Source organism: Emydura macquarii, unplaced genomic scaffold (genome assembly GCF_026122565.2).
Source record: "Emydura macquarii macquarii isolate MOO-44397 ecotype Brisbane River unplaced genomic scaffold, CSIRO-AGI_Emac_v2 contig_450, whole genome shotgun sequence".
Classification (NCBI taxonomy): domain Eukaryota; kingdom Metazoa; phylum Chordata; order Testudines; family Chelidae; genus Emydura; species Emydura macquarii.
In genome coordinates, this window is record NW_027130587.1 from 5,424,167 (window position 1) to 5,445,575 (window position 21,409).

Consider the following 21,409-nt stretch of genomic DNA (forward strand, 5'->3'; position numbering starts at 1 on the left):
GTAAGGGGAACCAAAAGCAGCAGTTATTCATGAGTGACCTTTATTTGATTTACAGTCATTGTTTCATTGCAAGCGTCTCCCTTGCTCCAACGCAACGCCCATATATTTGCTGATTTTGTTTGGTCATAAATAACCTAATTAATTATCCCCAAGTTTTCAGCGCACACGCACACGCACACAAAAAGAGTCCTTCAGCCATAGCATATACACAGCAATGGAGTAAGTCTAAAGCTGCTTGGATATCTAGCCATTTTTCATGCAAGATTTAAGGCTATGGAAAGAGATTCCAGCTTCTGAGGAGATGTCACCACCTTGCAAATGCTGCAGTTAGCGATAAGTGACTCCCAAAAAGAGTTAAAATGGTCTGTCTTTCAGATTTATCTAGACCAAGCAGGGGGGTCAGGTCATAGGGACCTTCTCCCTGATGCCCAACATGTGACTTCAACTCCCCCTGCTCACCAGTTCATGACACTTACTTGCATAGTTCGACTCTATGGCAAAACTTCCTATGTTGGTGAGTTCTGCTTTGCCTGGCACTCAGCTGTGCTTCCACTCAGTATGTTTCCCATGCTATGCAGGCAGTCCAGCAGGCTGAGGAGATGTGAGGGAAGAGAAGGAATCAGAGCACCGGAGGAGCTCCCCAAAACCAGTGCTGGTGAAAGGAGACTTCCAGAGACCCCAGGGGAGTGGGGAAAGATGGTGAAGATGAAATGGGAGGTGGGGAATCTTGGTGGGAAGTGAAGGAAGCAGCTAGAGGTGTGAGTGATAGAGGGTTTACTCCCCACAGCTCTTCCGGGTCCTGTCAGTGGTGTGTGTGTGGTTCCACATCACCAGTCCACTCCTCTCCATTAGTCACTCAGTTCCTCATTGCTCCCTTCTCTGCCAGGGATACATGGCTAGAGAAGGGAGTCAAGTGCTGGCCAGGGGAGTGCTCTGTTTCACACACACAAGCATTCTCTCCCATCTCTGGCCACACCTCAGAGAGAGAAGGGGGCACTAATCATTGGAGAGACTGGGTGAGGAGGACATATTGGCCATAAGGAGCTCTCCTACACTGCAGGCAGAATCAGGGGGTAGGAATGCAGGGGAAAAGCAAAGCAGCAAACAAATTCCTTCCCCCCTCCCACCAGTGAGTTAATCTCCCTTAAAAGAGAAGTCTGGTTGCTGTGCCAAGGCACCCAAGCCCAAAAGATCATTCAAATCAAGCTAAAATCTCAGAACCGTCTTTTGAGAGATGTCCTCTTATCCCTGCCTCTGTGCTAGCCAGAAATACAGTGACAGAAGCCTCTTGTAGCATTTGGGTGCTTCTCCTTCTGGCCAAAATCAAGGACAGAGGGATGCAAAAATGAACAGTTAAACCCAATTTTTCTGAACCTCAACAGAAGTTTAACTTTAGATTCAGCAGGGAATGAAGGTTCAGAGAAGTTCTTACTTCAACTCCATCTCCAAAAGGAGGAGCAGGGCCACATCAAGGAAGATAATTGGTTGAGCCCTATTTATAGGAGTATAGAAAGTCTCAATTTCAGCCTCATCCTTCGCAAACTTCAGGAGGCTTCAGATCAGGCCCCTCATACATGCCCAGATTCTGCGCTCTCAGCAGTGTAAATCAGAAGTAAAGCCACTGAAATCCATGAAATTAAATTGGTGTAAAGTCAGCATAGGTAAAAGCAGAATCATGCCGATGGTAGGTGGATTAGGTGCCAAGTCACCACTACTGGAGAGTGAACAGATGCAAAGAGCAAAGGAATAACATTCACAGAGATTAACCACAATCAGGGTTTATTCCCCATTTCTCCATCTCCCTTTGCTATTGGGGTGGGAAGTGGGGTTTCCGTGAGACATTGTCCTACTGTGTCACAATGTCAAAATGGAATGTAATATTTCAACACAAGGCCAGTGTGCTAAATCAATATGTGGCCATGTTGCTTCAAGTTGTCATTCAGCTGAAATGCAACGTCACAATGGGATGACTTTTCATGGGGTTGCTTGATTTTGGAGTCTTGGTGACAGCTTGCAAGAGGTGCTTATGTGATCCAAGATCACTCCAAAAAACAAGTGATGTTCCTTCAAAATGCAGGACAAGAGACAATGCTAAATACCCTTTAAGGTGTGGTCCGATCACAAGGCCAAAAAACACACTGAATGGTAGCCATTAAGGCATAGTATCGTCACATGGAATTTGAACCCAGATTAATCTAGAAAAAAGGCAGAACAACTCACCCCTCCTTGTTTTGGCATCAATGTACACACAATGGGGTTCCCTGATCCACATTTCAAACTTTAGCTGCTGAGGTCAGTGTTTGTCTGGCATCCACACTTAATTGCATGGAGAGAAGCTAAAATGATGGCTAACGAAATAGCTGTGTAGTATTACAGCAGGCAGCATTGAGAAAGACACCTTTCAAAGGCCACAGATCTTAAATTCAGCACAACAGAAAAAAATTATCAAAGCATTTAAGGATGTTTCCTATTGTGAAATCTCTACATGGTTCAAAATTTGAACCACTCTCTCTAATTCATGCCAATGATGGAAGAAATTTCCCATAACTGCCTGCTGCAGGGTTTGTAGCACTTTCCTCTGAAACATCTGGGACTGACCACTGTCAGAGACAGGATATTGGCAAGATAAACAATTGTCCTGATGCCTTGTGGCAAATTCTATGATACCAGGAGGGGGCTAGTCTGAAATGCTGGCATTTGTTTTTAATCTCATCATGCACTTCTAATTTCTCCCTTGGGTGGTTTCTTCCCAGCAGATACACTAGTTCAATTCACATCCCTAACCAGTAGGCATCTAATCTTGTTGACTGCTCCCCTCTTTCATCACGATCTCCCCCCAGTCAACGTAAGTCTGCTTTGTTGCTGTGTTAGGTCTGTGTTCAAGCGTAGTAAAATCTGAAAGAAGCCTCTCATAAAATAAAGAGTCTCTCTAAACTGTCCCAAGTACCCAGGTTTCCTTTGCTTTCACAATCCAGTCAAGTAAGATCTAGTTACAGGAGAGTTGTCTTGAAAATTCGAGTCTTCCAACCAGTCACTCTTTAAACTGCAATGTGAAGAGATGTCACATGTAAATGCTCACTGTAAAAGCATATGGTTAAAATACAGGATAGCCGTGCTCCTTGCTCCAGGCAAGACAAATCTCGAGATGCAGAGTTTGCTCAGTATTACAAGGTGCCTGGAACTGTAAAATACTGTAGCCCCAAAACACATAAAAATGCAACATGTGATGCCCAAGATCGACTGACTGCATTGAGAGGACTCAACACTGCTGAAGTGTCTCTGACTCCCCAGGCTGGTCAAGTCTTTTGTTCTTTGTTTATTCAACAAACTGTCCAGCTACTCGGAGACTTACAAGGCCACAGCTGTCCTCAAGATTCCAAAGCAGGAATGCAGTTCTTCTCTTTTGGCAGCAAGCTGTTTTATTATCTATGACTCTGAACTATCCAAAACTCAACACTCAAGAGGGAAGGGGTGGGGAATCCTTCTTCTGATGACTTTGGTGGGGACTCAGATATTACCAAAATCCTTTGAATACCTTCTAAGGGGGCCAGCAGGCATCATCTTGGCACTTCACTTCCCATGCATCCTCCTCCAGGCTAACAATAACAGATGATCCAGAGGGCTAGCCATTAGCACACTATGTTCTTTGGCTGAAATCTCAACAGGTTTAACTTCAGTTCAGGTCACAGCCTGAAGTCAGCAAATTCAGTTCTTGAAAGGAGAGAACATGACAGTTTTGTCCATCTATAGACAAATTATGGCCAAGCATACAAGGGGTGGAAAGGGACCCAAGCAGCTCCTTCTCTGACTAGTGCTCTCCTGCAAATATAATGCTGCTGCCAGCACTTACAAAACATCCGCGTGTTGAACTGTAAGTTCTGCTACAAGTGAACACACTGCCCTCAATATCCCTGGCGGCACTGAAAAATCTCCTCTGTCTTAAACCAGTTTCACATCTGCACATCAACATTGAATCCAGTGCATTTGCACTCTTGGGCTGGGACTTTCAAAGGGACCTTAGGCAGTTAGACACCCAACTCCTCCTTTGAAAATCCCAGCCTTGACTTACCGGGGTTTCACTGAGACCAGCATTGGGCTCATTCAGTCTGTTAGCCTATGCTAGCATGAGGGCACAAACCAGCTCTGCTCAGGCACTGCACCTTTCTTACTTAACTAATGGCACTTTGGATGCAGGTTCTTCAAGTGAGCCCTAGATTTTTATTTTCTGGTGAGTGAGGGATACAAACTCCTGAAAGAGAGAGCATGACAGTGCTGGTTGCAACTGATGCAAAGCCAAATGAGGTCACGAGGTGTCTGTCACTTGCTTTCCCTGAGCTTTGAATGTGGGTAGTTGTAAGAGGAGAGTCACCTTTCCTCTTATAACACCTCCTGCTCTTCATTGCCAAGGAACACACGGCCTGTCAGGATTTACTGCTTTAAAAAAAAAATCAGTTCATCTTTGTCTGAATCTAAAACAGAATTTTCCCTTTTATCATGACCGCTGTTTTCACTTGAGGCATTCAACTCCCTGGGGTGTTTTTCTCATTTTCCTCATGGTGAAATACAACCCACATGTCTTTGAGGGAGTTCCAGAGAGCGTCACTCATTTCACTTCACGTCAGCTACAATTCCCAAATTATCAGCAAATCATGTGTTGTCTGCAAAAGCATCCCACATCTCATCTTCCCCCACCAAAGGAGATTCCCTGAATTCTCATACTAGATCACCGATAACCATCAGCTGCACAAGCATTAAGGAGATCCAAGCACTATATCTAACAAACAGGAATGGGCTGTCATAGAAGATCAAAGGGTTTAACTGACTCAGCTTCTGGGAGCTATTTTTATGATGCTTGGTAGGTACACATTAAAACAATTTAACAAAACCCACAATACTAACTTCCACCTGTGAAAAGTTTTCAACACTGTATGGTGCATCAAATTCTCCTAATATTTTGGAAAGGGATAAAAAGAGGAATGCAGTTTTGAAAAGCTCATGCAAGAACAATTGTGTATTAGCACAGTGGATGAAAAATATGGAACACCAGATGAATGCAAAGTAGGTGAAGTGCCTAATGCTGATGTACAGTTTTTATCCAGTTACATCAGCAAATATAATGCGAGACTCAGGGCTTGCTAATACATGGAGTTATTCTGGAAGAGCTATTGACTTCAATTCACACACTAGCTTAATCCAAATTAACTTTCAAGTGTAGACAACCCCTAAGACACAAGTCTGCAAACAGCAGTTGCCATTCATCCTGGGCCAGCACGCATGCACCACGTAAGTCTCACTTAAGGTCTATTTAGAAAAGTGAAGAGAAACCTTTATAGACATTAGGAAGGGCCTCCATATTTGAGTAAGAAAACCCAGAGGTGTACGTTCTAACTGGAGTATCATATACACTCTTCTATGTGCTATTCTTGAAGCAGCAAAGTGAAAGATGGATTTGGCGAGATGGGAGTGGCGCAGAAGACACAGAAGTAGTAAAAAGAATTAAAAGGCTAAAGAGAAGACTTATGGGAGACAATTTCAGAAGGACAGCCCCAAATCTCAGACTTCTGCCCTTTCTCACTGAGTTGCATTGCTGCCGATTTAGATTTCATAACACAGGAAAAATACAAGTTGTTCCTCTTGTATACTTTATGGACCGAGTTTCTTGTGTGTGTTTTAATATTGGAGATCACACACAATTGATTTGCCTTCGGTCAGAAGTTGAATTCACTGTTGATTCAGATCGATAACAATGGGATGTCAATCCCGTATAAATTTGCTCCCATATTTCTTGAATGCAAAGAATAAAACCCTAGGGTTCAGAGGGACACTTTCTGATCAAGCTGATCGACTACTATTTCTGCAAACATGAACCATTGTTTACACATACTGCCACAGTTCAGCTGTGGGTTGAATGTGGAAGTTTGCTTTAGGGTTTTGTCCTTAATGGTATCATATACAGTCTGATTACATCAAATGATTTTGGGTTCAGTTCAGAGGGCAAGTATCTACATGGCAAAAAAATAAAAATAAAAAAATCCACCACCACCCGCACCTCACTGGGCATTAATTGGCTCTCTTGTTATCAGCCTTAGCGGAGATGCTAACCAATGGAAACTGAACTAACCCCCCAGCGACATGTATGTATTGTGATATGGTGCAGGCAGGAGGCAGTAGAAGAGTGGTGGATGGGAGGTATGTGAGTCCCAGAATGCTCCGGGCCTTGTTCCCTGCTGACTAACTCAGAGCCACTGGGGGCAATAAGGAGCAGCTGAGGCTGATTAAGGTTCAGCCAGGTGCTCCATAAAAGGGCTCCGCCCCAAACACAAGGGGCACAAGCTGGAGGAAGTAGGAGTGCTGTGCTGTTGAACAGTGAGGAGGAAGGTACTGGCTCAAGAGGCCAGAAAGACTGAAGGAGGGGGAGAATTAGCCCAGGGGAAGAGTGTGCCGTCTGGAAAGCAGTACCAGCAGCACATAGCTGCTTCTCATAGGGCCCCTGGGCTGGGACCCGGAGGAGCGGGTGGGCCCGGGTCCCTACCCCCTCCCCTGGGAAGACGGGGTGATGGGCAACTTCCTGGCCCACTACAAGCAGGAAGGTGCGAGACCCACTGGAGGGAAGCCGGCTATCAGCCACAGTATACATAGCAATAGGGAGGCACAACTGCAGCATGGGTAGGTATTGCTTGAGCAAAGCTAGTTTGGGTATCTTGCTAAAACAGTGTTGCCGGGACAGCAATCGCATGGGCTAGCCATCCATGGACAATTCCACCCGGGACCCTAAGCATGTACTCAGAGAGCGAGCCTGTGCTGCTGCAGCTACACACATTTTTAGGGAGCCCGCTTGGCTATGCCTACATATACTGTGCCAATTGCCGTGTAGACACACACTAAGAGTTGCATGATGGGGCAGTTTAGTGAAGTAGACATTGGTTTTGCTCATGCTGCACCTGTCTGGCGGATTGTCTTTTCAGCGCCTTTCTCCAGCGCTGAAGTCACTATTTTTTTCCTTTAAGAAAATGTTGCGTGCACTTACCTTGGTTTCCAGAGTGTTTAGCCTCTCAGTCATCTCAGTCAGTCTCGTGCAGTTCATGCATTCTAGAAAAGAGAAGAGATACAATCCGTGGGTTTTTAAAAATTATTTGAACAGTTCCAAATCTGCAGCCGTCTGTCACTCTGTATTCATGCAAACTGTTGCTTTCACAAGACTCAGAAATAAGGCTTGAGGGGCAATTCTAGACAAAAAATGTGAATATTAAACGTCATTGCACAAGTTAGTGGCCACAGCCGTGTTAAATGTCAATGAAACCATGTAATATCTGAAGCTGCTAAGAGGTTTGGGATGTTCTGATTAGTTCCTGAGATGTAGAAATAGAGTGTAGATGAGGAGTCAAAGGTGCAAGATAAATAGTCACATGGTTTCACAAAGTATTACATGGTTGGCACCAGCACATAGCTGTAGATAGTATATGTATTCTGTCAAATCTCTCCAGTGTTGCAAGCATGCGTCAGTCACATGCTAAAAGCTTCTTCTGTTTCGAGAGAGATTGATGATTTTAGGGGCAATCCCCATTTTAAGTACAGGGAATCCCTCTTCACATTAAGAAATCCTGCCTTAGCATGGGAGGACACACTAGAAGAACTCTTGGGATCCCTTCCAGCCCTACATTTCTGTGATTCTATGATAAAGTGTGACCACTGTACATGAATACAGACACCTGTGCATATACTAGGGGCCTAGTATATTCCAATTGCCTTCAGTAGGTGCTGGATCAGGCACCAGATCTGAAGCAGACTTAGGTGGCATTCACAAAGTGATGCCTATCTCACATTACTGTATAGGAGACACTACATACTGGATGACAATAACCAGATTTTCTACTGTGTGCATTATAAAGAACAAACAGTAATTTAATGGGCTGTGAATGTAGTTTAAAATGATTGCCTGATATAAAGAACATCACTTATTTAAACTTCATGACTGCATTTACCCCTTGTTTTCATTTCAACAATTTCTTAGAATGTGTTTTGTTTGATTGAGCCATGCTTTCTGTTGAAATGGTGACTATTTTAAGCGTGCTAAGGCTCTCCTTTGAGGGAATTTGAGCCCCTCTTCTAGCCCCCTAGGTGAGCTGGGATCTGGAGAGACTCTGCCCCTATGGGGTAGGGAATGGGAGAGGTCTGAGCCCCTCTCCCTGACCCTGTGCGTGAGCTGGCATACTAAATAGGGGGAGAATGAGAACACCCGCTGAGATGAACAAAGCAGTTCATGCCCCACAGAACTATTATTTCAGGTTGTATTCATCTCCATGGGGTTCTCTTCTTCAGCTGAAAACATCTTGGGTCAGTGTTTTATCCTCCATCATCCACTTTCCCATAAAGCTGGCAGCAACTTTTTACTGTACATTACAGGTTATTAGAAAGTCTCCCACTCCCTCCGAAGAGCACACTAGCACATTCACATGTCGCAATTGCTAGGATGCAACAGTTTTAAAAGGCAAAGAGCCTAGCACTGTGGAATATTACAGATAATCAACTGACTGCTATACCTTGTTATGAATCAGTTGCTACTCTCATATCCCTCATTCCAAAACAAACAAATAAATAAATCTGCAGTTTTCATCTCACTAAGGGCCTGATCCATTGATGTCCACTGAACTGTTATTATTTATTACTTGTATTGCAGTAACATGGAGAAACCTCAGTTATGGACCAAGACCCAGCTGAGCTACACGTTATATACAACACAGAACAAAAACTGCTGCCAGCTCCAAAGAAAGAGCTTACAGTCTAAGTAGATGCATCAGGTCCCAACAGCAATGAATCTCCCAGTGCACACAAAGCATTCTAAGTAGTTCTTCCTCTTTGGTCCATTAGTGCCACTGAAATTCTGCAATGGGATTGTCAAACCTATTTAAAGGAGTTAGACACCCAATTCCCATTGGCTCCTTAATTCCAAACGGCCACCTAGCAAACCAAGCATCTGACAGCTCAGGCTGATTTGGTTTCAAGAATTTCACTACAAGTCAGTATTGAAAGGGACTTTTGTTGCTGTCATCGTCATCAACAGTAAATACCTTTTTAATTTTTTCTTCTCAGCAATATATGTTGGATATTTTTTTCCCTTAGCACAAACTGGCACATGCACCTGTGAATGCCTTAAGTGTGTTAAATGGAACGGAACAGGTAAGGCTTCCTTGGTCTGGAACAATTTGCAGTGCATACAGGAGGAATGACCTGTATGTAAATTGGATACATGCTTTTGATCTTGCTCAACCACACAAAGAGAAGATTGAACAAATCCATCAATCCACAGAGCCAAAAAGGGTTCCAGGTCCATCACAGAACAAATAAAATAAAGGAGCCCTATTCTCCTGTTTCCCTACCCAAAGACACTTTTAACTCCCATTGATTTCAGTGGGACTGACTTGTACTGTCTGAAATTCACTCCTGTGAAGAGCAAGAAATGGATGTACCATCTGAGAACTCATCTAGTACATAGGACTTATACTGCCCCTCAGCACAGGGGTCAATTTCACTCAATGGATGGGAGAGAACCCGCCTATAGTCTGTGCCAGAAGCAGTTTACAAACTATGGTCTTGATTCTGCAATTAAATATGCTAATGCAGAGCCCTACATGCTCATGGAGCCACTCTAACTCCACATTAGCATGTCTGTTTGCAGGGTATGAGGTTCATCTGCAAACTGACACAAGGAGTGATAATAATTAACGACATGGTGGGATGGGGATGAGAAGCGGAAGGGCCACAGTAATAAGATCATGCAGGCATTTGGTTATGGTTTGTGTCCATTGACGCGCCCACCAAAGAAATGTAATGTTAATGAATTAAAACAAGGACAAATCAAGAAAGATTTACAGTGCAATACACAGTGCTCAAAGAACACAGTGTTATTTGTTAAACTTAATAATTACTTTACTTTGGCTCAAAGGATCTTACAAAGGAGCAAGGAAAGATCAGCAACCGCTGTGCAATAGGTTGGTGAAAGAGCCTGAGATGGGTCTGAACCCCACTGAACTGTACAAAAGTTCAGATCTATGCGCAAACTTGTTACCTCAGACCCACTTCTCAGGATGCACATAGCAGCAGCTTATGCTACAAAGGCGAAATGTTCTACAAATGCAAAATGATAAATCCTTGTTATAATTTAGCAGAGATGTTTAGCTAATTAACATACTGACAGTGTTTTCAAAAATGAAGGGCTAGATAAATGCCAATTATTATTACACGTACATTCAAAATATATTTAGATGCAACGAACAGCAAAACAACTTCTAGCATTCTAATCTAATATTGAATATGTTTTCTACCAGGGGACTATAGCCTGTCCTTGGGGTGGGGAAGAGAGGAAAAAATCAAGCTAATACATATTTTCTGTATCCACCTACTATGAAATTAAGTATTTAGAGTCTAATCAAAAGCCCACTGAATCCAAAGATGGGGCCCATAACATGGAGTTTCTGATCAGGGAGAATGCATTCTGCTTTATTAAAACCAGCTAGAGGATCTCACCTCATCATTTCACACACAAATGAATTCAGTGTTGAGGCAAACCTACATGCTCTCTGAATTGGAATTCCTGAAGAGACTTCTTCCAGATCTGCATAAATTCATCATCTGTTGCAGCATAGCAACATAGTTTATTTCCTTTGTATTCCTAGTTGGCGTATTAGTTTTTTTTTTTTCAACTAAATCTTGACTAAGGAGTTGTGAGTTCACTCTATGAACCCAACTTCAAAAACACATGGTAGGATTTGTTTTAGAAATATTCCAGAAGGGAGGATAAATATTTGAGATAATGAACATCATACTGTACCAGAGCATCACAACACCCAGTCTGTCTCCATAATGTCTCAACATTATTATCTTTATATCACTCCTTATGCACCATTCTCTCCCCCTCTCTCCGTATGTGTGCATATGCAAAATAATGCTCCATGACAGAAAGAAATGACATGAGGTATCAGATGCAGGATAGGCTCAGCATTCTTCAAGAAACGGAAATGTAACTGGCCACTGAGTCCGTGCCCCGAGGCAAGATATAATCCTCCTGATTTTGATATAAAAAAACCTACACTTGATCTTAGATTAAAAGGCTGTGGGTCAGACCTTCAGCTGGTGTAGCCCTCTTAACTGCAACGGAACTAGGAAATGTGAAGTTTGTTATTCCCTCTTTACACACTTCAGACAGCATAAGCATCAACATAATTTTATAATGATTACTTAAAAATACACACATTTTAACTGTTCAGTGCTCCCACTCTTAGAGCGCTTCACCTAACTATAAGCCAACAAAATGGGCACGATTCTCCACGCTCAGTTATGACCGCTTTAAACCAATGCTTTACACCAGTGGAAGTGAGAGGACAACCAGGCTAGTGTTTACAAAAGGTTACATGTCACAAATAAATACAGTTGTGCTAAAAGAAAACTTCCCAATGTCCCTGCCCTGCTTTTCAGTCCCTACAGCATACACACACACACCCATACCCAATATCTATACTCAAAAATAAAAGGGAAACCAAAGCCGAGTGCATAACGGCTTAAGTCCACTGAAGTCAGTGGCTTGGGGGGGGAGGGTGTCAGGAGACCTAGGTTCAGTTCCCAGCTCTGTCTCTAACTTTTTGTAAGGTCCTGGGCAAGTCACTTCCCTTCTCTTTGCCTCAGTTTCCCCATCTATAAAAATCAGGGTAATGCTACTGACCTCCCGTTGTAAAGTGGTTTAAGACCTGCAGATGTAAAGTGCTGTAAAAAATGCTAAGTATTCTTGTTCACATAAGATTTAATAGTCTCTAGTCTTCAATTGTACTACTTCCATGAGTAAGGATTTGTCTTCAGATAATAATACTCCCCGGGTACACTGCGCTTTTATGGATCTCACAGTGCTCTCCAAAGAATGGTAAGCATAATTATCCCCATTTTAGAGATGGCAAGCCTGAGCCACTGAAAGGCCCCAGAGAATCAATGTGAACAGGCCTGGGAATAAAACCAGAACTCCACTGGCTTTTACTAAGGTATAAAATAATTAACGGCTTAAACTCAGACCACAGCTGGGGTGTGATCAGGCTCAACAGATTTACACTTTCAACAGATAATGCTGTTATTATTTGAGGCATTGGGATTTATAAAGATGGTAGTAAAAGATCAAATATGAATGCCCATTAGTAAGAGGTTTAAGAGAATTTCCATTTCCAAAAGAAGTGGAAGAAATAATGCTCCTTTAATCAACAGGACAAACTCCCTTCTTCAAATCTCCAGTAAGAATATGAAAACGCTCCTGAGCATAGTTACACTGGAACAAATCTAGAGGAACTCCAGTAATGTCCTCAAGTGCTTACACTAGTGCAAAAGGGATTGGAAACTGGAACTATACTCCTCTGGAACCAAAAGCAACCCTTTTAATCTGTGTAAGCCTGAAGGTCTCATTATTAAAATTTGCAGCGGCAAAATGATACGAGAGCAGAACTTCCTCCATTAAAATGGATGTACATGTGCGTGCACTCACACAGATGCCCCAGTGTGCGTCCACTCTGTCTCCCTCCCTCCCTTGTGAGTGGATGGGGAATGAGAACTGCATCTCCACTGCAGTCCAGTGGCAAACCCCTACATGATTATTCCTTAAAGTAACAATGTTACCTTTGTCATGGCTATGCTAAACCACAGCTCTTTGTTGAGTTACTGCCTTCTATTATCACCTCTAGCCTAAAACCTACTAGATCTAAAATGCCAGATCTCCCTTAAGACAAACTACTGGGACATAAACCTCCTTAATATGTTTGCCCACTGTCTAGCCAATAACATTCCTACTCGTGTTTTCAGACACAGTCAACAGCCGAAGTTTTAGTGTGAGCTCCCCAGTGGGAATATAAACACACATCCCCACTATGCCTGCCTAGGTGGCCTGCAACAGGGAGTAGGTGAATGAAGGGCCCCTCCCCTCCTCCTTTTAATTTGTCTGATTTGACCCTTTCAGCCTTTTTATGTCAATGCACAGTTTCCCTAAGTAGTTCATGGTCTGGTCCGTCTCAAAAGCTTTCTCCAGTGCTCATGAAGAATAGCAGACCCAGGCTATAAATCATGGCCAACCTGGGATGTGTTTTTTCAACACTTTCCCCCTAATGAGAGTCAGATGTTGGCTAGATCGACTTTATTAATTATGCTTGTTATTTAATATCAGTCATGTCTCTAGCTCTGTAACAGAGCCTGAGCAAGTGAAAGGTGAGGGGCTGACAGCGTTAGTGGACAGGAGTGCTACACAACTGGCTTAGTCTGGTCGTCTCAGATCAAAAATAAGCAGTCAGATGTCAGAGGAATGGGGGAAGGGACATTCAGTAGGGAACCCACAGTGCTAAACATAAGACACCCCAAGAGTAAGATAAGAAGCTGATAGCGAGGAACACTCCTTACTGAAACCTAAGAACCCTGAAAGTTTATTTGGAGGTGTATTGTTGAGTGAAATTTCCTTTTAGTTTGAGATTATTAGGACTGCAGTGGTAAGTGCTCTTTATTTAAAGTTTAGCTACCTGTTGTGTGCTAGGCTTACTATTGTGTGTCAGATTTTCAGCCTTTAGTAAAGCCACATACGAAAAGGAACAAGATGACCTGGGGTGCTAAAATAAAGAAGTGAGAGTCGGATAGATTTTCAAAGGCACCTAAATCCCATTGAAAAAAATCAAGAGGAACTAATTATGCACCTAAGAGCCATTTGTGCCTTTGATGATCTACCCCACTGTCCCTAATATTTCAGTGCATTGAAAAGCAGGGAAAAGGCTGTAAATATTTATAGCATGGGTGAAAAGTACATGTGTTCACAGTGTCCATAATCACACAGTACACGCACATACCATAGATGTAATACAACAACTTTATATTTACATAGCACTTTAGGCCACAGCAGAGAAGAGCCTGAACCCCCAGATCTTAGCTGGAAGAGTGCAGGAGGAGGAATGACCATTGTACATAGAACATAGTATCAAGTATTATTATAACTAAGGTATTTTGCAGATAAAGAAACGGAGGCTCAGAGAAATTAAGGGATAATTTCTGAAGTCCTTACTTAAATTGTTACTCCTCTTTACTCAGGCAAAATCCCATAGCAAGATGGAATAAAACCTGTGGGAGGACATCAGCATTTAGCCTTTACTGACTTGTCCATCACACGCTGAGTCCATGGCAAAGGTGAGAAGAAGAAACTGGAGTCTAGAGCTCTTTGGTTCTGTGCTGACCACTGCATGAAGACAGACACCCTCTGGTGTAATTATAAGGACCAAAAAAAAAAAAACCTTTTCTAAACAGATTATGCTTTCACTGATTTACTTTTTTTTAAAATGCAAACAGTTTAGCAAAATCCTGCATTTGATAAACAAATGTCAATGGAGACTAGCCAAAAATAATTGCACAGGAATAGATGCAGTTTTTAAACAGGAAAGAACAGATGTGTTAAGGGAGCAAGATTTTTCCAAGAGGGGAAAAAAAGTGCACAAAGAATATTATTGATTTGAACCAGGGGCTCTGGTGGCTGGAACAAAGCAAGATACTATTTCACCTCTTTCCAAATGCATCTGAGTAGCTGCAGTGCTGTAGGTTTTTTGTTTTGGGGGGTTTTTTGGGAAGAGGGGGAAGGTGTTTGATTTTATGACTTAGGCCCAGATTTTTAAAGGTATTTAGGCACCTAAAAGGATTTTCAAAAGCACCTTGGCACCTAACACCCAATGGGAGTTAGGCTCCTATTAGGCACCTAAATATCTTTTTAAAAATCTGGGTCTTAGTGCTTTGGACTGCGAGGATGAGAAGAAAAGTCCTTACATAATTTTGGAGTCATGTTCCCTGGACCACTGAATGCAAAGGTATAATGCAAAGGTGACATGCTGAGCCTTCCAAAAAAGAAGTTGCTGGCTGTATGTCACTGGAGGGTCCCTTGAATAGTAGCACATTACACATGTTGAATCCAGAAGCTGTTAGCTTGCCTCTTTCCTGGGGACAAAGTATTGTTGTTCCATTTATCATGTGCCTAAGCATGCTTTGCATTTCTATTGCATTGTCCACCCAAAGATTTCAAAGCAACATTAGCTTTTTCCAGTTCTCCAAAACTTCCCTAGAATTCAAAAATAAGTTAAGAATCAACATCAATAGTTGAAAGAGCTTCTTAGCCTATTCTTTTAAAACTCGTGGGAGCAGATCATCATATCCTGCCTCCTCCTAACTGTATGAATAGGAAGCATTTTATTAGCACTCTAAAATGTGAACACATCATTCAGCTTCTTATCAAATAAGAAACAGAAATATTAATTGAATAGTTCTGCCTTTCCAATAGGATTATTGGTGATTTTACCCACTTCTATCTAGTAATGAACTTATCCCATTAGTAGGGTTTCTTTTGTTCTTGAGATATTTAAACACTGCCTGCTTCTTTTCTGGCTTATCTGCTGGCCATAGATTTTTCAATGATACCTTTAGCTTCCCTTATCAATTGTCTGCATTACATAAGTGCTAATTTATAATCATTAGTATAAACTTCCCCAATTTCTACATATTATATATAGTTTTTAACATTTTATTGCTGCTTTCACTTCCCTTCTTAACCAGGACAGTTTTTTTAAACCAACAAAGTCCACTTTCATAACTGCAAAATTGTGCAGTTTTGGACATGTATTCAAGTATTCTTAAACAACTTTCATCATTCACTTTGTTTTATTTAAAAATTTTCCCCCACTCAATTTTACTCATGATTGCTTTCAGCTTTGGGAAACCGGCCCTTTTAAAAGGTGACATATTTATTACTGGTTCAGACTGCATTCTGTGTGCACGTGATCATAACTTAATATAATTAAGTTTGATCACTTATACCTAGATAACTGATCATTTTTAATTCAGTGATCAATTCATTTCAACTGTCAGAATGAGGTCGAATTTAGACTTGTCCTGATTTTGGAATAATGATTTCTTAACACAAAAGGTATTCTCTATAATGTTTAGAAACTCCAAGGACATTTGACTAGCACCAGCATGAGACTGTCAACACATCTCCCCTAGAATGGAAATTTCCCTGACAACACAAGGATTTTGGATTTCTCAAGTTTTGCGTACCCAATGAGAGAGACCCAGGGCCTCCATTTTCAGAGGTGTTGAACCCCTGTGTAGGTGTCTGTAGACCATCAATATGCTTACATAGGGTGTATGCAGTGCAGTTGTAGCCGGTCAGTCCCAGGCTATTAGAGAGACAAGGTGGGTGAGGTAATATCTTTTACTGGACCAACTTTTGTTGGTGAGGAAGACAAGCTAACTGCTTTTGCTAAACAATCTGTTCCCACTTTCACTGAGCTGTGATGCTCATAGTTCCCTTCCCAGACCTTAGGAGCTCTGTACGGCTTGAAAGCTTGTCTCTCTTACAAACAGAAGTTGGTCCAATACAATATATTACCTCACCCACCTTGTCTTTCTACATAAGGTGCCCGCAGTCTAGCTTTGGGTATTCTTCCTTCGTAATACATAGAACAGGCTTCCCTTTAGCTGGAAAAAAAATTAGTTCAATGACTTGGGAAAAATTATGGTTTAAGTTACTGGTGGGAGAGAGGAAATCTGGGAATTCAAAAGAATTTTTACAACCCCTAAAATGTAGTTTTCAAGGTTCATTGCAAGGCTCAAACAAGAGTCACCCATCCGTAACTGTCATAGAGCTGCACTATAGAATACTATTGTCTGCCACAGTGGTTGATATTTTTGATGATTTAACTGTAACCAAAGTCTGCCTCAGCACCAGCTTTTATATTGTGTTTTTTTCCAAGCTTGTCATTTGAGCTTCACGTTCAAAACATCACTGAGGTTTTTCTTCTGTCATCTTCAGACTCCTGGTAAGGATTCAGCCCTGTCTTTCTGTACCAGATGCTGCAATCCTTGTCCATACAATGCGAAGTGTGGCATCGTACAACACTGATTACTGTAATTCACTGCTCCTGAGTCAACTACTCCAAGGCTGCAGACATTTCAGAATATGCCACATATTTGTTCATTTGTCCTCATAATTCTTCAAATCCCTTTGCCCTTAGCTGACCTCTGCCCCATTTTTTCTCATCATACCAGAAGCAATTAGGACTCCAGCATTCCTATAAGGCTTGGGTTCTAGCTATCCAAGGTATGGATTGACTCTTGGTTCCACTCCTGCTGGTGGCCTATTAGGTTGGTTACTGTTATGTACCAGGTTCCTGGAAAGCCCCTCAAATCAAAGCACTGAGACTTGACAGAAAGGGGACAGAGCTATAAGCTTTATTGAATATGTCTGCACTGCAAAGGTGTGCACACAGAACTCTCGCCCGAATATCCCAAAGTGCTGTCCCAGCAACGCACAGGGCAGCCAGCGTCAAACCTGGGAATGGAATTTCTGGAGGTAGTCTTGGTTGTTCCCAAGTGATGGAGGAGATTTCCCCAGGACATTGCAGATATTGTTTCCGGTAAAGCAAATGTCAGTGGAGGCTAGAATACCTGAAAGGCAGGTAGGCATAAGCGTGCTCAGGGCCAATTTTCATCAGCAGCTAAAAAGACATAATATAATGTCACCAGTTCAAAACAAGGACCCTCTGCCTGCGTGAGGAGCACCCGGTGGTGTAGGAATAAAATTGTAATTGTAACCCTGTAGCTTAATTCATAGCTTTAAATTGTAATTGTAACCCTGTAGATTAATTCATAGCTTTTAATTCATACCCTTATTTGTGTCAACCTCTATATGGTTATTATTGAAATCGTGTAACATTTGAACTTCTCTCAGTCATACTCCATATTGTGAATATAAAACCCCATTTTGACCTATGTACTCCATCTTGTGTAAAAACCCCATTTTGACCCTATGTACTCCATCTTGTGTCAACCCTTTCTAAACCTTTAGATGAATAAGAGAGTTATCTGAACAAGGTATGAATGGAGGGTGTATGTATGTTTGTGTGAGTCAGACCCAAACTGCCAGCTTGTCCTGATGAGGTTGTCCTGATGAAGTGTGAAGTCCACCCTAGGCTGAAGAGTGTGAACACAGCCCCAAAAAGCAAAGAAGAATCCACCCAGAAAAACTTAATCAAACGTAATCAAAGACATCAAAGAACAAGCTGAAAGTCACGTCTGCTATTGTACCAGCAATCAACGGTCACAGAGAAGCGACGTGACATAGCAGAACTGAAAAACCTATAAAAGACTGGGTGAGATTTCAAGGCTTTGGGGGAAAAACAGCGTTCTACATATCATCTAAAGAAGAGCGTCGGTGCGCGCCCGACAAGGACCCTGCTCTCCTCGTGCCCAGCTTCCCTGGCCAGGTAGCTGCCACGAGCCACGAACTCCAGCAACGAACCCTAGCTACGATCTCAAGCCACAATCAGGACTGGTAGCTATATATAACTATAGAACGCTTTCTGGTACGTTTGGGCGCGTGTGTGTGTATGTGTGTGTGTGTAGGTTTAAGTTAGTTATTACTTTAGTTTTTGTCAATAAATGCGGCATACTGCCTTTTCCCCTTGAAAAAGTCCCGAGTGCTTAATTTTGCACAACAGTGGGACTTGTCTGAAGTGTAAGTCTCTTGAAATTCAGGGTGAGATTTTCAAAGACACAGAGGAGAGAAAGGGGCCTCTCTTCCACTGGGAGTGAGACACCTAGCTGCCTCTGTTCCTTCAACAATCTCACCCCAGATTTTAATGTGACAACACTCAGCACTGCCACAAAGTACCTGCTCCCCCAAACATCCTTCCCCCAAACATCTTTCCACCTATGAACAGCTCTGTCTGTATCCTCAAACCTATTGTAAAAGCCAGGAAAATACTCTGTCCTATTCATTCTACAAAGTGCTCCGAGTTACAAGTATTTAGTTATGTTCATGCACCCTCAGACAAACTAAAATGTATGTAAGTGACAGTGGTCTCAATTCAGACTCCATGTCATCCTGGGACCCTTCTCCATGAAGTCAATGGACGCCCCGTAAACTGAGACCAGGGCCAGCTCTAAACTAAACGGCGGCCCAGGTGAGGAGCATCTTTGGCATCCCTCTCCCATTCGTTAAACTTTTGAATACCTTGTTTTTATTGCATCTGTAGCCCATTTCACAACTTTTATGATGCAAAGCATGCATGATTTATCCCAGTCATATAAGATGATAAATTGGCATGCTGGAATCTGTAAATCTGCATTTATTCATGCCATATATAAACAAATAAAAATTGTTTCCTCTAAGCTTATAGAATCTTTTTAATTTTAATAATAACTGACATGTTACTATCAAGAAACAGAACTGTGCACCAACATTGGGTGGACCAGTATTAAATAGGGTGACAGTAGTTGACAGCCTTAGAGGAGGTTAGTGAAAAATGAATCCATATACAGAATACCTGAAACGTTTTACTTCAAACATTCTATTTTCTCTTTTGTCACTAACAAAAAAAAATAGCGTCCTGATCACCTGGGTCTCCTGCCTCTAAAGCCAGCCCTGCTGAGAGATAAGGCAACAGAGGTAATGAACAGTAATGAATCTGACCTATTCAAGGTTGTTGAGATGCAGAAGCTATTGCAAACTAGGTGAGGGTGTGAATTTAAAGTGCAATAACTATTCTGCGATCACTCCGGGAGTGGACACTCTTAGTGCAGAATAAGCTAGCATGAAACAACTGTTCTGCAATGCCTATTCCAGGCTATTTCTCTATGTAGACAAACCCTCGGTTTACAATTCCCAGCGTTACCTCTGACTTGTGTTTAAGGTACTCCTGAGGTTCTGATTACTATGATTTCATCTGAGTCATGAAGAACAAGGGAATCCAGTCAATCATCTTAGATTTTTATAGATACAATAAAACTGTTTTAAGATGCAAGCCATCTTGCTTTCTTTAATTCAATTATGAAGACATAGGGTCAAAATGCCAACTGATGTAAACAGGCATAGTTCCCTTGAACTGCTCCCTTCCCTGCCCTGTCTGAGTCTCCCATATACCAAGTAAGTGTCCTGGTTATTCTGGGATAGGTCTCTCTCTCTCTCTGCCTCCTGTTTTTCTCATTAAAATAATTCAAAGGGTCTTGGGTTTTTCCCCCCGATGTGGAATGGGAAAATACTTGAAATCTTGAAAATTTTCATGTAATGGGAAAACCATTTCCCCCCAGGAATATTCACAACATCCCTAAAGTGTCTGATTGTTTTATTAAAATGACTAAGAGACACAAAGTGTCTGTTGATTTCCTTGCAGGACAATGCTTAGAATTCTGTACTGAAGATCATAGTATAATGGAGAACAGGCCAGCCTATTCCAGCAGCAATCCACATTTATGAAGTGCAAGGAACTTATACCCATGATGTTACCTTCACAATGTCTTGCCCAAGACTCTATCATTAGCTGCCAAGCACACCACTCTCAAGGCTTTGGATACAAATCAATGGGAAATGTGAGTTACAAAACTCAAGAATTCAAACACTTCCACTAGAGAATTCTAACATCTTTAGCTTGATGTGGAGTTGGAGTTGGTCCTGCTTTGGGCTAGACGACCTCCTGAGGTCCCATCCATTCCTAATCTTCTAATTTGTAGCCAGAGAGATGTTCCTATATAAGACAGATCTCACTTCCCCACCTTGGTATTGACGATGTCAGAACTGATGAACACTGATGGGGAGTCAAATTGACAATGCTGCTGCCACTATTGTATCTGTTCTCTACTGTATGTGGCACCTTTTCTTTTAAAAAAAAAAAGAAGAAAAAATAATCTCTTTAGGGTGCAGGGCCAAGCATACATCCTACACTGTACAAATCTATTTACCCAAGTCCTGGGAGAAGCTGTGGCATTACTCCAGCACATTTCAATGCTCATTTAAGGATTTAATCTCTGTCTCCTGTTCCCACTTAAAGCTTCCTTCACACACATCTGAGATAAGCCCCCAGTCTGCAGCAACAGCAGCACCACATCTGTGCCATGCTGGTGGTCTATCTTTCCAGATAGTTTAGTCTACAGCCTAGAAAACAATGTGTCAATTAGAGGCTAAATGGCTAAGTGCAAACATAGAAGGAAATGTCTTTAAACCTCAGATAGACGGGGAGATATCAAATCCTAGAATGAATTCTCGATAAGGTGGATTCCTTTCTCAGACCAAAAATACCCTGATGAATTAATATCCTCTGAACCATGTTTTGTCCTTGGTTGGACTCTACAACCCCAATCATGTCCAAAGGATGCATGGATGGATGTAAGCGAATAGGGCCTGACTTACTTTACATTCATTTAATAGTTATCTTCCCAAAGCATTCCAAAATGAGCAAGAAGAGGAAATGCTTCTGCTCCTAAATGAAAATTGGGCTCAAATGTGATAGCTAGTCAACGGGGCAGATTGACACCAGACAACAGATTAGAACAGGAAGTGAAAAACCAAAGCCAGCCAACTCTGTATTCT

General features: G+C 42.0%; 1 protein-coding gene across 2 annotated transcripts in view; it reads right to left on the minus strand.

Annotated features, from left to right (window-relative positions):
• The window catches only part of COL26A1 (collagen type XXVI alpha 1 chain), a 223,974-nt gene that overhangs the window by 49,016 nt on the left and 153,549 nt on the right, over nucleotides 1–21,409 (minus strand). For both annotated transcript variants that reach the window (XM_067537838.1, XM_067537837.1), the window contains exon 4: nucleotides 7,028–7,089. In XM_067537838.1, the coding sequence (XP_067393939.1) occupies nucleotides 7,028–7,089 (62 nt within the window). The remainder of the gene's footprint in view (nucleotides 1–7,027; nucleotides 7,090–21,409) is intronic.